Source organism: Saccopteryx bilineata, chromosome 6 (genome assembly GCF_036850765.1).
Source record: "Saccopteryx bilineata isolate mSacBil1 chromosome 6, mSacBil1_pri_phased_curated, whole genome shotgun sequence".
NCBI classification, from domain to species: domain Eukaryota; kingdom Metazoa; phylum Chordata; class Mammalia; order Chiroptera; family Emballonuridae; genus Saccopteryx; species Saccopteryx bilineata.
This window is the reverse complement of record NC_089495.1, coordinates 197,354,847-197,371,038: the sequence shown is the minus strand read 5'-3', so window position 1 is coordinate 197,371,038 and position 16,192 is coordinate 197,354,847. Positions and strand designations below refer to the sequence as shown.

Genomic DNA, 16,192 nt, shown 5'->3' with positions numbered 1-16,192 from the left:
AGCCGTGGGCACTTTCCCTTTGCGGACGATGATGGAAGCAGCTCTTGATGTGCCCAGCTCTGACCCGCTGGACACCCAGTGCCTTCGCTAGAACCAGAACACGGGCTCGTTACCGAATAACAGAGCACGGCTCCGAGGAGCGGGACGGAAGAGGCCGCCTCAGGAGAGGGGTTCAGGGGAAAGAGCACGGCCCTGGAGGTCACACGGACCCAAGTCCTACCACTCTGGCTATGGAGGCTTTGGGACACAGTCGCTCAGTTTCTCCATCCGTAAGTGGGGGAACTAGTAGGATCTCCCCCACAGGGTTGTGAGGACTAGAAACAATCCCCTGAATGCCAAGGACCCAGCATGAGGCCAGGCCGTTAGCAGGTGTTCAACAGTGACAGTGAGCCCCTCCCAGTGCCCCCGGGTCTCCGACTCTCTAACTGGACAGAGGGGTGCCTGAAGGTCCCCTTCTCCCTCCCGGGCAGGGGCTGTGTTCTCTCCTGTGGAATTCCCAGCACGTAGCTCGAGAACTCAGGGCCTCGCTGAGTAGGCCATTCCGGCAGTGACTGAGGTCATGTGGGGCCCAGGGGAGGCACCCAGTGCATGCCAGCCCTTCCCATCTCTCTTCTATACAAGAGCACCTGAAAGTTGTCATTCAGCCCCTGCTCGGCTGCCCTTAGAGATGGGGAACTCACCACCGTTCCTCATTGGAACTGTGGGACCTCAGGGTTGACGGGGGCATCCTCGCTTCTGTGATGGTTTCACCATAGCGAGCCACGTATTCACTCACTGCCATTTCTCCCACACCTAGGTCCTTTTCAAGATTGCCACAGCCCAAGGGTGTCTCTATTGTACCAGGTTTCTCCTTGCTCAGGGCTGCAGGTGGCCAGCCAGCTCAGTCCCCCAGGACTCACCTCCGTCTGCACCAGGTTGACCCTCTGGGCCCGCAGCTCACGCACGCAGTTGAAGATGTCCACCACCCCTTCGTTCTCGGCCATGTCGAGCATGGTGTCGATGGCGATAAAGCAGCCGGTCCTCCCGGCTCCAGCACTGGATGGATGGAAGGAAGGAAGGAAGGGTGGAAGGGAAGAAGGAAGGAAGGAAGGAAAGACAGTGGTCTGTGTTAGGGATCTTGGGGCAGGACCAGCCCTGGGGAGGCCCCTCACATTCAGCCCTGTTCCCGGGGTCCCTGTAGAGAGGTGGTACTGGGCAGAGGTCAGACAGAACAGTCTGAATCTCAACGTTACCAGGAGATCCTGGGCAAATGACTAAACTTAGAGCCTCAGTCCTCTCTTGTAAAACGGAGCGAGCTATTTGCCTTTGGGGCTGTAGTCATGGTGGCCAGCCAGAGGCTGTGCGATCCGCTGCCTTAAATGCATGTAGTTTTGGAAGGGAAGGCCAGACCGCCTTTCGTCTTGTTCCCCTCACGGAGACGAGGGTCTTTGACTCACATCGTGCAAAGGAAAGGAATGCAAAGAGGGAGAAGGAAGAAACCACGAGGCAAGCGATACTGGCTGCCCAGGAATCCGAGGAGGACAGGCGGGTGGGGACCGTCCCTGACGATGATCTGGAAAGCCAACCCCGGGCCCAACCTCAGTGCTCTGCAAAGCACCCCGTGGGCAACAGTCTTCATGTACAGCAACGCTTCTTGGTTTGAATGAAGTCTGACTTGCATTTGCCCTAGAGCACTGTTCCCCTACCAATCCAGACCCCACCCACAAAGGAACCCAGCTGTCTGGGGTCTCAGGGCACCCCATCCATGCCTTCTACAAAGTCTCATCCTTGACCTGTTTTAGGGAAAAAACAACAGTTTGGCTCGATTTTAAATCTTGGGTCTGTCACCAGTGAACAGACTGCCTGGTGTCCCTGGGCCTCAGTTTCCTTCCACACATCGCCCTGCGGGGTTCTTGTGAGGGCCGACCTGTGTGTATTTAGGCATCACAGAGCAGTGAAGCTCACACTATTTGGGGTCAGAACCCTGGGATCAAATCGTCATTGCGCCATTTACTGGCTACGTGACCTTGGGTAAATGACTCTCACCCGCTCTGGGTTCTGACACCCTCATCCCTAAAACAAGGCTGATGATAATAAACAGACCCACCACATAGCACTGATAGCACAATACATGTAAATTGCAGGAAATTATGTTGAAAAAAGCATAATGCGTGTAAATTGCTTTGCCCTGTGCCTGGCTACATAGCAATTTCTCAATAAACGGTTGCTACGTATATTCAACAAATATTTACTGAGCACCTATTAGGCATCAGATGCTGGGACTGGGAGGGGGGACAGGAAGATGAGTGAGACACGTTTCCCGGCCCGAGGGGGCATGACACGTATGACCTCCTCATCCTCAGTTGCCCCTGCTGTGAAATGGGGCTTCTAATTCTCACCTCTGGATTGTGAGGAGGGAGAATGGGGCAGTGGGGCGGCGGCTCTGCCAGGGCAGGGATGAGCTGACCTGCATGCAGGGTCTGAAAGGTGGGCGGAGCCAAGGTCGCCATGGGAAAGTCAGTGGGAAGAAGGGGGGAGGAGAGGGGAGAGCGGCACAGGCTAGCCGGCCTTCCGGTCTGAACGTCCACCCTCCTCCCATTCCTCGTGTCCTTGACAGGGCACTTCATCTCCATTTAGGAGGATTCAGACGGGCCTGTCATTCCCAATGTCACCTTCCAGGTCAGAGCTGAGAATATCTCTTCTCCCCGATAAGGTGACACCAGATGCTGTCTGTCCATCTACTCTCTATTACGGACCCTGCAGGCCGGCAACTGATTATTAAGAGAACAGAAGTGAAGAGAAGCCACATCCCCGAGGCACCCCACTGCCACGTGCAGGAGTTAAGGGCGAGCGTCTGGGGGACAGCGCCTTTGACATCCAGCTCTGCCACTGTGCACCTGAGTGACCCGAGCTCTGCACCTCAGTGTTCTTGTCCGTAAAATGGGAATGATACTGGCGCCCACCTCTCAAGGACGGGTGAGAAATAAATGAAATCACGTGTGGGTAGAGGGCACATGTATCGGATGCTGTCAGGGCCGAGCACTTGTCCCCAGAGGCTTTACTATTTCAGGTCACAATGACAGCTCCTGCCACTCCTCTGGTTCTCGTTAGACCTCAGGCCGTGGGTCTCGTCAGAAAGTGCTGGGCACAGTGGACACACGGGAGACTTTTTTTTTTTTTTTTAAAGGAGAGAGAAGGGAGGGGGAAGGCAAGCATCCATCTGTTCCACTCAGTTGTGTGTTCACTGGTTGCTTCCCATGTGTGCCCTGACTGGGAATCGAACCTGCAACCTTGTAGTTTCAGGATGACACTCTTAACTGACTGAGCTAACCAGCCAGGGCCGCACACGAGAGACTTTGAAGCAGAGAAGCAAGGCCCCCGGACAAGATGAATGCCCCTCCCCGAGCGAGCAGAGCCACAGAGGGAGCTCCTTTCTGAGGGCGTGGGGGGCCCTGCACTCACCTGCAGTGGACCACAATGGGCCCGGCCTCAGGGGCCCCCGGACAAGACGTATGCCCCTCCCCGAGCGAGCAGAGCCGCAGAGGCCCCTTTCTGAGGGCGTGGGGGTCCTGCACTTACCTGCAGTGGACCACGATGGGCCTGGCCTCAGGGGCCCCCGGACAAGACGAATGCCCCCCCCCCCCCCAGCGAGCAGAGCCACAGAGGGAGCTCCTTTCTGAGGGCGTGGGGGGCCTGCACTTACCTGCAGTGGACCACGATGGGCCCAGCCTCAGGGGGGTTGAGGAACTTGACCTGGCGGACGAAGCCCAGGAGGCCGGTGGCGTAGCAGGGGACCCCGTGGTCGGGCCAGCTGGTGAAGTGGAAGAGGCGCAGCTCCCGGATCTCATGGTAGCCTTTCTGAGGGGAGAGCGGGCCTGTTCTTTCAGCTGCCACCCCCACACGGCCCCTGCGCTCGGGAGCCGGCCTCCCCACCAGGGGGAGGACACGGCTCTTGAAGGGTTAGCAGGTGCTTCTGCGCAGAGAGTTCTGTGACCCCTCGCACCTGGGAGCTCGGGAAGCAGAGAGTGACGGCATCACTGCAGGACTCGTCAGAGCCTTTAGTCAGTGTGCTCACACACACCTGAATCCCCAAGGGGGCCTCGTAACATCCCGAGTTTGCCCAAGGGACCTTCTTTTGACAGGTGTTCCATGGAAGCTGTACTCAGCGGCACAGACTCAGAGAGATGTTGACCTTAAACACCAAGTTCAAGTCATTTTCAGTGGATGACCAGGCCTGTCAGTGATGGTCTGGGGTCCTTCAGTTTTCCAGCCCTATCTGTGATAGTTTCTGCAGCTTTAAAAGTATCTCCAGACTTCTTTATCAGATTCTTTTTTTAGAATCGCAAGCTATGAGACAAATAAAGGTAGAACTTCTTGACCGATGGGGGTGGTGGGGCCTAGTGCTCCGAGCGGTGTCCCTCCCCCTCACCCACCCCCACGCAGACACCCTCCAGTCCATGGGGCAGTTCTGTGACTATGCTGGGGTCAGGTCACACCTCTGAGCCTTTGCTTGTGCAGCGCCCCTGCCTACATTTGTCACTTAGCAGTCTCCTGCAGGCCCAGACAGCTCTGAATAGGAAGCATGCTCGATTGTCCATTCTTTCAGCTCATGGCCTAATTGGGGAGGTAGACTCTTAAGTGGATAATTCTATTAAAGTACATAAAGGAGTATCAGATAACCCCTTCTGGGGAGAAGAGAAACCAGAGAAGGCTTCCTGGAGGTGGTGATACCTGACCTATATCTCAAAACATCAATATTAAAAATAATGGCTAACATTTATTAATCACAGACTATGTGCTGGCCACTCTCTAAACACTTGAATGTATTAATTCACGGAATCATCATACCAGTCTCCACACTGTCACCTCCTTTTTGTGGATGGAGACGTTGAGGCTGAGCACGGTAAAGTAACAGGCCCAAGGTCACAGAACGAGCATGTTGTGAAGTTATACTCTGAACCCTGGCTGTTGGCTCCCCCTGTCTGAACTCCCAAGCATCACGACACACCAGTGGCCGAGTGTTACCTGGTTGAAGGGATGGAGGGACTCCTAGGCAGAGAGGCAGGGCCGGCAAAGCACAGGGACAGGGCTTGGTGTGACAGGAGCCCAGCACCAGGAGCAGCCCAGGGCGACTCCAGAGGGAGTGGAAGGCAGGCCAGGGTGGACAGCTGGACCAGGGGTGGGAGGCTGCGCGGGCGTCAGACTCGGGAGGGCCCGGAGTCCCAGTTCCAGGCCTCTGGCCCTTCTCCCAGAGGCGCTGGGAGCTGCAGGGAGGCTGCCCAGATGGTTGCACAGAAGGGCGGCGCATCTGACTTGCATTTTAGGAGAAGGATGCCAGCTACCGTGCAGAGGGGAGTGTGTGTCGGGGGGCAGTGCATGCCCACCCAGGTCCCCTGTCCTGGGCCAGGGGCACCTTCCCCCACAGCTACTCTGAGTCTTGGCTTCAGACAGCTCAGAATCACCCCCTCCCTCAGAGAGCTGCTCTCAGCCCCAGATGGAGCCACCGGGCTGGGGCCGGCAGCTGACAGTCAGTGGCTGAGGCTCAGAGTGACCGGTTCACTTTGTTAAGTCTGCTCAGGACTGAGGGGTTGTCCAGGAAGTGGCACTTTCATTGATAAATTCAGGGGGAACCTGGGCAAACCAGGATGACAGGTTCCTCTAATGCAGGCATCCCCAAACTACGGCCCGCGGGCCGCATGCAGCCCCCTGAAACCATTTATACAGCTCCCGCTGCACTTCCAGAAAGGGGCACCTCTTTCACTGGTGGTCAGTGAGAGGAGCACTGTATGTGGCAGCCCTCCAATGGTCTGAGGGACAGTGAACTGGCCCCCTGTGTAAAAAGTTTGGGGACCCCTGCTCTAATGGGTACCAAAGGCCTGTGGCCTCAAGGGATCAACTCTGTCGTGCAGTCCGAGCCCCCGAGTTCCGGGTGGGACCAGGCTGAGACCAGCAGCCTGGCTTTGTCCTGCCTGCCTCCTTCCCTTGCCCCTCCGACTTCCCCCTCCCACTCCACACATCCCCAGGCTCTGCTAACTCAAACCAAGACGGCAAGACTAGAGGCGGGGAGCGAGCAGAGGCCACTGCAGACGGGCTGAAGTGGGGAGAGAGAGCAGCTTCAGGGATACACGCAGCTTTTCCCTCCACCCTCGGAGTCACCTCAGCCCGGGAGGCCCTTGTGCGAGCCCTCCCCGCCTGTGCTGTGGCTGCCGGTCAAGGGCCCTCGTTCCCCGATGGGACTGTGTTCTCTTCAAGGGCAGGCACAGCTTCCTGTTTATTTCTGGGTCCCCGGCTCAGGAGCCGGTTTTGAGCAAGTAACTCAGGCAGTATCTGCCAAGCGCCCACCATGCAGAGCCTGGCTAAGTGGAGTCAATCCTCTGAGGCCTGGGGAGTCTTCCTAGGGGGTCACACCTTCCCTTGTGATGGTTTGAAAGAAAAACCAAAGACAATCGAACAAAGGACTCAGCCTGCCCAGCTGGCTGCAATTCTTGAAGGCCTCCCCCGCCGAGGACCTGGGGCCACGGTGGCCGCCAGGTCCCCCATCACCGAACGTACGTGTGGTAGATGAGGGGTGCCCCACCCAGATCCCCTTCGCTGGGCTGGGCTCTGGGTCTCAGCTGCAGGAGTGCTGGCTGCTCCCGATTCACAGGTGCCCCCTTGCTGGGGAAGTGCCCTCAGCTACAAGGGGCCAGCTCCCCCTGCAGGTGACCCCCTCAGTGCCGGAGCAAGGCTAGGCACCCACTCTGGAGGCCCCTGTGGATCAGGCCGAGGCTAGACTTCCCCTCCTCTCTCCCCTTGCACGTTCCTCTCCAGAGCGGTCCCTTGATAAACTGTGTGCCTCCAAATCCTGGCCTCAGGCTCTGCTTCTAGGGAACCCGACCTAACACCACCTCCATGTACCTGCTGCCCTCCTTCCAGTGGGGGGGCGCTGCAGGGAGCAGCCAGGGTGTCCGGCACCACAACGGGGGACACAGGGTGGGCACTGTGCAAGGGCCGGCTCTGGTCCCGACGAGGGAGGACTTGGTCAAACCCTGACAGCACAGGTCTCAAAGCACCGACGTCCCCAGTGCCTCCGCATCCTCAGGCCTGTGGCCGTTTGGTCCCTTAATACCGTGGCTTTTAGAAGATGGTAACCGGGGTAGAATGGACGTGACAACGAGCTTCGAGTCAGGGGCTCACGTGTGAATTCTGGCCCAGCCCCCTTTCAGATGAACAACTTTGGACAACTGACTGAGACGCTCTGTGCCTACTTTTTGGGAGTAATAATTGGACCTCCCTCAAGGGGTTGTTAAGAGGATTAAACGGGTTAATTTATGCAAAGCGGTTAGAACTAAGTGCCTGGGTTTAGTAAGTGCACAACAAATGTTAGCTATCATGACCATACAAGAGTAATGCCATCCTAACAATGGCTCGATAATAATGCAATTATAGACATAAGAACGATAATTTGCAAGCTCACTCTTGCTCTCAAGCTCCTGCCACCTTGGCCTCCTGTCAGTGCCCAGACCCGACACTGTTGACCTGTGTGGTGGGATAGTTCTTTGTTGCTTGGGGCTGGACTGTGCTGTGCACTGCAGGATGCTGATCAGCATCTGTCACCTCCACCCGCTAGGTGTCAGGAGCACCCCTCCTCCCTCTGTTTTGACAACTAAAAATGGCCAGTTTCCCCATGGGATAAAAATCACTGAGTTGAGAACCACAGGCCTAGAACATGCCGAAAAATTTTTTCCTCATTTTTTGCCTAAATGCCTCCTCCCCCAGGAAGCCCTCTCTGACCAGTTCATCCTCCAGTCTTCACTCATGGCCTGTTTCTTCTGTGGCTTTTTATCACCGCATGTTGTTATTCCACTTATTTGTGAATTCTGTTCATCCCTTTCTCTGGAGGTGGGACCATTGGGAGCAGGAGCCACGTCTAACGTAACGGCTGGTCTGTCCCTGGGGCCAAGCACAGGATGGGCGCACAGCGGACCTCACTCACTGTGTGTCCTGAATGCAGAGACCAGCCAGCTCACCTAGTAAATGGGCCGCCCACAACCACTGGGACACTTACCTTCTGGACTGTGAAGGTGCGTATGACGTATTCTGCCAGGGGCTCCGTTTCAATCAGGGTGACTTTAATGTCCCCGTAGACCTCCGTGTCATCCGGCCAGTATCGCACACACTTCACCTGTGAGGAAGGACAGAGACGAGGACCTATGAGCAGGTGGCTGAGTGGGACCAGCTACCTCCTCTGGCTCTCCCGTTCGAACAAACCCGAGGGCGACTTTGGTGGCATTTCAGTCCAAGGGGTTCTCAGCTGGCCAGGGCTCAGCCAAGCACACAGGGCCAGGCCCACGCCCAGAGGACCTGGCGCCGTCGGGCACAGTGGGTTCTCAGCTGGCCAGGGCTCAGCCAAGCGCACAGGGCCAGGCCCACGCCCAGAGGACCTGGCGCCGTCGGGCACAGTGGGTTCTCAGCTGGCCAGGGCTCAGCCAAGCGCACAGGGCCAGGCCCACGCCCAGAGAACCTGGCGCCATTGGGCACAGTGGTCATTACCTTCGCTGGCAGAGCCCTTATACTTTTCAAATCCATTATCAAATAGATCTCGGCGAGACAGGCAGGTGGTGGCACCCCCGTATTGCAGATGAAAATACTACTCGTTTGGAGGTTGAAACAGCTTGTCCAAGGTCCCCTGGCCAGTTTTCTACTTTGGGCTGAGTGGGGTATCAGCCGAGCAGAGATGAGAATACAAGGTGGGGAACAGTGAGGAGGAGAAAGCGGAAGTGGTCCAGAGAGGGACATCCCTTCTGAGAGCTGGCGGTCAGGGGCTGAGGAGCAGGCTGTGAGCGGGGGCGGTGGGTGGGGGGCAGGTGGACCCTGCTGGGCTCCAGGGGACGCCCTACCACGGCTCTCTGCCCTGGGCAGGGCGTGCGGACTCTACGGACAAGCCATCCCCACACCTGACTCTGAGTCACACTCCACAGGAGGAAAAAAACGAGATCATGGTTTTCCCCTTAAAAGAACAAAAGCATTATTACCATTCCGGGGGACGCCGCACGGCCTAGAGTGGCATTTCCCACAGTGTGTTCCGCTGGGTGCTAATCGGTGTTAGGTAAACGAGAAAACAAAAAAAACAAAGGAAAAAAGGTTTTGTGGTCAAATGAGTTTGGGAAATGCTGGATTAAACAAAGTCAAACAGGCTGCTTTGCTACAGGACTACTTGGCTGGTTTAATGTGCTACTGCTAATGTTTTTGTTGTTGTTGTTTTGATTCTCCAAAAGGGGGCAAAGAGTAGACAGCATTTCCCAAACGTATTTAACCATGGAACCCTCTTCTCACTAAGCATCCTGCAGACGAGCATCCCGTGGAACCCACTTAGGGAAACGCTGGTAGCACGCAGCAGGCTTTGGGGGCAGATGGATGCATCGCACGATTCTAGCACAGCGGCTGCGCAGCTTCCAGAACCTGCCGAACCCTCTCTGAGCCTCCGCTTCTCTTGAGGATGACAGCTATATACTCACTAGGTCTAACACTGTCTTCCACAAATACTTTACATGTATTATTTTCATCACATATCACTATAACCAGATAGAGATGATGATCATCCCCGTTTTACAGGCCAGGAAGCGGAAGTGCGGGGAGGCTAAGCAAATGGCCTGAGGTCAGCAGTCAGGAAGGGGTGGAGGCAGGGTGCAAAGCCAGGGTGTCTGGCGCGATTGTGAGATGAAATGAGGCGAACATATGGTAGGATCTGGCCCGGGGCCTGGCTCCCAGCAGGAGCTCTGTCAGGAGACTGCTCTCCTGATCCCTTCCCAAATCCAAATTAGATTCATGATCTCTCCATCCAGGGAACCTGCCTCCGATGGATGGTATGTTACAGAACAGGCTGGAATTGGCCACGGCGGCACCAGGAGCATTAGAAGGAGAGCCAAGAGTGGGAGACCCTACCCGGCTTCTGTCTGGGAGGCTTCAGGGTAGTGACTCCACCCCTTTGAGTCGGTTTCCTCATCTGCAAAGTGGGGGAGTGGACCAGACAAGGGTGGGCTCAAGGATCAAGTCTCTCCTGGCTCTGAACACCCAATAGGACGTGAGATGTCCACCGCGCTGTACTGGACTGGGCCTCACTTCCAAACAGCCCTTTCCCATTATCTCGGCGGCCAGGACTCTATTTTAATGTCTTTTCCGGTTCTTGCCAAAATGGAAACTTACCTGCCCGCTCTAGTTTCAGGCTCATAAGTAGAAAGGCCCTCTTAATTCTAGTGAGCGTGCACCCTGCCTGTGAACCCGGTGGCCCGTCCTCCCACAGGCCTCAGTTTACCACGTAGGCAACCAGACACTGGGCCTAGCAGTCCCGTTTCTAAGCCCTCGGGGTGGTTGAGGGCCCCAAGGGAGGGGCGGGGGCAGGGCAGAGCAGAGCGGAGACCGCGGCCTGGACCCCGGGGAAGGTGGAGCTTTCAGAGGTCAGGGCACAGGGTCAAATGCTGCCGAGAGGCTGAGGACAATGAGGAGAGAGACATGGCGGACTTGTCCCCACAGAGGACGTGGGTGATAGTGACGACGTCCCTGTGGTGGGAAGAGGCACCTGAAGGGAACCGAGGGCAGGAACAGAGCCTGCGTGTGCCTCTCTGGGGTCTGGCAGAAAAGCGGGGACGAGAGACTCATTTTTGTCCGCCTGTTCTATATGTGTAAGGGCGAAGGAGCTCGGGATGTTTGCATGCGGACGTCTAGCGATCAGAAAGAGGAATTCTTTCTCAGGTGAGGGAGGACTGGGGAGAACTCTCGAGTGGAGTCCACGACTCAAGGCACTGGGATGGCCTTTGCCCAGCATAGTTCAACTGGTACAGAGGGGGAGGACGAGATGGCTGTAGACACAAGTAGATGAGATGAGAGCTCACGTCTGGTGGTTTACATCGCCAACTATATGAGATGATGTCATCAACGGAGCGTGAGGGTGGAGAAGGGCATGGGGGGGGGGTCTGAAGGGAAAGGAGAGTCCCCGAAAGGCATGGGGGGGGTTTGAAGGGAAAGGAGAGTCCCTGAGCGTGGAAGGGTGGTGAGGCTTCCTCCCCTGTGGGAGGCTGCGAGGCTGAACCAGTGAACGGGAGGCTCCTGGCACGAGGCACGGACGGAGTCATGCCCGGGTGTGCCACCCCGGCACCCTCTAGGCAACCGCAGGAGGGGCTTACCCTGCCCACTTCCACGAGGTTGGTGACCATGACAATGCTGGCCGAGTTCTCCTGCCAGATCATCCTCCAAAAGTCCTTCACGGTCTCCTGCATGGGACCTGCCAGCAGAGAAGGTGACACCAGGGTCAGAGGCTGCCAGTGTCTGGAAGCAGCCCGGAGGCCACCCCTTCTGGCCTCTCAGTCTGGGCTCCCACGGGTGGGTGACAGCAAGGCCGGCCAGCGGCTCCCCGCTGGGACGCCCGGGGAGCTGAGACCGGGGCCCAAGGCGTGTGAGGTCAGGGAATGGATGAGGAAAGCCACGTTCCGACCCGCCGAGGTCTGCGGCACCCGCTGGACGCCGCCAGCTTCTCTCCTCTCCCCTCGCTCACCCTCCTGCTCGGACCCTGTCACCTTGTCTGGGCTATGTTATGGGCTAGTCATATAGCTTCGGGGAGCTTTTGTAAGTGCTGGGCTCCAGAATCTCGATGAGACAGGAAGGAAGTGGGTAGAGAGGGTGGAGAGCGCGGGGAGCCAGACGCTGAGGCACCAGGAAGAGGTGCCCCACGTTGAGCATTGGGCGGGGGCGCCGACAGAGAGACCAGAAACCGGGCAGAGCATGGGGGACTGGGTCTGCAAACCCAGGGCGATTTCCCTGGAAAATCCTCTTTCAATGTCCTGGGCCTTCATCATTATAAAAATTGTAAGAGTCATATGTATATTTGATATAAAAATTTGAATGCCATTTTTCTCTGCATATGCCTATATGTATATGTGTATGCATATGCATGGTATATTTACATATGTACTATATGGATTTTCCCATGCCCTTCGAAATTCTTACCAAGCATGATATTTTTCATAGCTGCATAATTTTCCACAATAGGAAAATATGACATGGTAACCAATCTATCAATGGACAGGCACCTAGTATTTTTCACTTTCTTCGTCTTATAGATAAAACTGTGACTAGATAAGTCACGGTCCACGTTATAAATACCCACAGGGTTTCCTCTCAGGAGGGTTGGAGAGGTAGGATCATTTTCAGCCTCCTGCTAACACGCTGCCCAGCTTCCTCCTAGGGCTGCTGGCTGTTTGCCTCCTGGACGCACACCGTGGTGAGGGGAGGGGACAAGGTGCCAGCAGCTCCACTTCCCCATGGGGGCACGTGCCTGAGGCTGACGCTGGTGGTCTGTCCTGCCTGCCTGTTCCCTGGCCACACCTCTCGCCCCTCTCACTCGGGTCTCTCTGCTCTGCAGCCGAACTCATCACCTCCTTCCTTCCCACACGCACGCAGGAACAATCTCAGGACCGCTGGACCCCTACTCCCATGCCACTTCTTTGCCAGCAGCAGCTCATTCCCCTCCCCCAGCGGAGGGCGGGGCCCTCCAGAGGGAAAGGGGGGGGGTGCTTACCTTGCGTTGCAATGTAGTGCCGAGGTCGATGGTACCCCTGGAAAACAATAAAAAGCTCAGTGAAGGGCCTCCTGTTCAAAGTTTGCAGATGGCACCCCATCAATAATTACCCTTCCTAAGACGTGGCTTCCTCGTAGGCAAAATGGGAAGAGCGTTAGACATTTCCCAGAGACGTGGTGGAGATTAAGTAAGGTTGTGCATATAAAGTGCTTAGTGTATCACTAAATGTTAGCTGTGGCTATAGCTGGGAGGTACCCATGCAGGCTGGCCCTGAAGCCAGCAGACAGGGAGCAAGGATTGGGTGGGCATCACCTGTGCGCAAGCATCCAGATAAGAGGTTAAAACTTAGAGCGGCTCCTAGCACAAAAGGACCGCTGCACGTTAAGTCATCCATTCCTACTATGCACGAGGCGCTGGAAATACGAAAGTGAACCAGAGGGGGGGGGTGCCACTTCTGAGCAGCTTACGGGCCTGAACAGACTGGGAAGAGGGGAGATGTGGGGCTCCGCGGAGCTCCCCCGGGGAGCTGACTCAGCGTGGAGGCCGGGGAAGTGTTCTCTGAGGCTGAGCTGGCCCCGGAGGCCGAGCGTGGGCATCTCGCCATCACTGTTCCTCCTGTTCCATCCCTTCAGCAATCTTCTCAGCCTTCCTGCCCCTCTCCCCGGGGCTCACCGGCTGCCTGCCCTTCCTCAATTACTGACCAGGTTTCTATCTAGAGGCCTCGCAATGGCCGTTCCCTGTGCCGGCTACGTCTGTCCCCAGGTCACCGTGGGCTTGCTCTCTCCCTCCATCCAGGCTTCTGTTGTTGTCAGTCACCTCCCCAGAGAACACGTCCCTGACCACGCAGTTGACCCCTTTCTCCTTTCTCTCATTGACTTTTTCTTTTTTTTCCTTTTTCAGAGCCCTCATCAACAAATGGCATAATGTTCTTTGTTTATGCACATGCTTTTCTGTCTCCCCGGTGGAATGAGCGCTCCAACGGGCAGGGCTGGGTCGACGGCTTGCTCGTGGCCGTGCCCAGCCCAGAGAAGTCTGCCCGGGCCATCCGCCTTGACAAATGCCCAGTGGGCTCAGGCCGCGGGCCTGCTCCCGTGCTGCAGCTGAGCAAACGGACCCTGTCTGGCCTCCAGGAAGTCCCCACAGAGGAAGCACCGTCATCATGAGCGAGACTCCCCAGCGGTGTGGACACGAGGAAATGAGCTGCTCCATCGGGGCTCCTCCAGGGACCTGCCCGGAGTGGGCAGGGGAACCTCCTAACCTTAAACGGACTCGGAGTTAAGTGCAAGTCCCACCTTCCCAGCTCCCGGCACGCCTGCCACGCAGCAGCCGCGGGCCTGCCTGCATCCGTCCCTGAGCCATGGGAAAGAGGTTTGCATCCAAAGCGCATTTATCTCACTCTGCACTCACGCATCTGTTATTTACTGGGGACCCAGATACGATATTTATTTCCAGACTGGTAATTTATAACAGATTCAAGTGGCCGATACATTCTCGGGCGCACAGACAGACCCGCTGCAGGACGGTCCGGATGGCAGCGGAACCGCGGCCTCTGGAGGCGACCACCGGGCTTGCCCGTGCAGCTCATTATCCAAACGGGAGTCATTGTAATGGATCATCAAGGTCCCATCCTGGGTTCTAGCATGGGCAGCGAGCTCTTCACAGAGCTGGGAGGGATTCCTCCGGGGCTGGGGGGCCAGGACAGAGTGGTGAGGACTCGTAGCTGTCTGGAGTACTGACTGGCCAGGAATACCCATAGACACCCCAGGAATTTAAACTTTGCTGGCGTGCATTGTAGGTTCACTAGGAATGGGATTCTCCTACCCCCTGGCCCATATCGGTCACTCTGGGAGGCGCTTGTGCTGGGTGTCCTCTCTGTCCCCTTTCTTCCCTTCCCGGCTCTGCTCTGTGCCGGGAAAAGCTGACCTGTAGGGACCACACCACCGGCTTGCATGCCTTCCGGCTCGAGCTGGGTTCAGGCAACGGGGAACGAGAGAGGAGCTCAGAGCCATGGGGAGCCTGGGGTGCCTGTTCTTCCGGGGTCTCTCTACCAGGTCACCCGGGCTGACCCTGACTCTCTGCCGAATGCGGCAGCTGCTCTGAGGGGACCTCTCCCTACGGCTACTCTCTCCCCTCTCTGGGCCAGGAGCACCCTGCTGTGCTGGCCCTGCGGGGACACTGCACCTCACCCTGCTGCTTCCCCTCAGTCCTGCTCCACCCTTAGCACCCTCCCCTGGGTCAACCCTCTGCGGGAGCCTGTTTCCCAATGCAACCCTGACAGAGACACTTTACATCAATGATCACATTCTTGTGGGGTGGCATTATTACCCTGTTTTACTGATCTCAGAACAAGCAAATAATGTACCCAAGATCATAAGGCTAGTAAGCAGAACTGCCCAGGTTCCACAGACGCTACGAGGCCTGAACTCATGACTTTGGTCTTGTGAACCCTTGACTTGAACCCCTAAGACTCAGCACCGAGCCCAGGTTCACACACTAGGACAGCAGCCAGCAGAGGCCATCTGGCCGGTCTGCTCACTCTACTCCTTACAGAGACGGGGGAAGGTTGTGGTGTGTCCTGGCTGGGCAGAGAACTGAACTCCAGCAGTGTGGCCTTGAGCAAAGCTCTCAGACCTCGAACCCTGGCTGCCTTCCCTGAAGGCTTAGAGAACGCACTCTAACGACAGGACCTGGTAGGACCGGGAGGGGCTGTTAGTACCAGTGCTGCCGGATTTCACCCTGCATTGACGGCGATCTCACTTGCCGCCTATAAAATACCAAAGTGTGCTTTGGCTCTGACTGCAGTCAGATACTCGCTCAATTTTGGATTGAGTGTCTATCCAGAAAAAGGATTTTTGCTGGAAGTTACCCCTCAGATGACAAATGCCAGGTATCGCAACTCGGGCCAGCCGACTCCACAGGGGCCATACCCCCAAGCCTACCACGTCCACTCAGCTGCAGACAAGGTCAAGGGGAAATGCAAGGAACCAAGTCAATCTGGGCTGGGAGTCGTTCGGGTCTGGTGCCTTGCCTGCTTCTGCCGCAGACCAGTTGCACTGCCCGGGACAAGCTTTGCCATCTCAGCTTCTCTATCTGGAAGAGGGGGTGCGTGCCTGCCTTGGAGGATAAACTGACACACACACACTCACACACACTCATACACACACACACACTCATACACACACACACACTCATACACACACACACTCATACACACACACACACTCATACACACACACACACTCATACACACACACTCATACACACACACTCACACACACTCATACACACAGACACACACTCATACACACACACTCATACACACACACACACTCATACACACACACACACTCATACACACACACTCACACACACTCATACACACACACACTCATACACACACACACTCATACACACAGACACACACTCATACACACACACACACTCATACACACACACTCACACACACTCATACACACAGACACACACTCATACACACACACACTCATACACACACACACTCATACACACACACTCATACACACACACACACTCATACACACACACACTCATACACACACACTCATACACACACACACTCATACACACACTCATACACACACACTCATACACACACACACTCATACACACACACTCATACAC

General features: G+C 56.2%; 1 protein-coding gene across 13 annotated transcripts in view; it reads right to left on the bottom strand.

Annotated features, from left to right (window-relative positions):
- PTPRT (protein tyrosine phosphatase receptor type T) overlaps nt 1-16,192 on the bottom strand; it is a 956,692-nt gene that overhangs the window by 22,738 nt on the left and 917,762 nt on the right. For 7 of the 13 annotated variants that reach the window (XM_066235857.1, XM_066235858.1, XM_066235859.1 and 4 more), the window contains 6 exons: nt 12,533-12,569; nt 11,142-11,239; nt 8,994-9,053; nt 8,027-8,143; nt 3,683-3,837; nt 900-1,035 (listed from right to left, as the gene is read on the bottom strand). In XM_066235857.1, coding sequence (XP_066091954.1) covers nt 900-1,035; nt 3,683-3,837; nt 8,027-8,143; nt 8,994-9,053; nt 11,142-11,239; nt 12,533-12,569 — 603 coding nt within the window. The remainder of the gene's footprint in view (nt 1-899; nt 1,036-3,682; nt 3,838-8,026; nt 8,144-8,993; nt 9,054-11,141; nt 11,240-12,532; nt 12,570-16,192) is intronic. The other 6 variants (XM_066235861.1, XM_066235864.1, XM_066235865.1 and 3 more) reach the window with 1 other exon arrangement.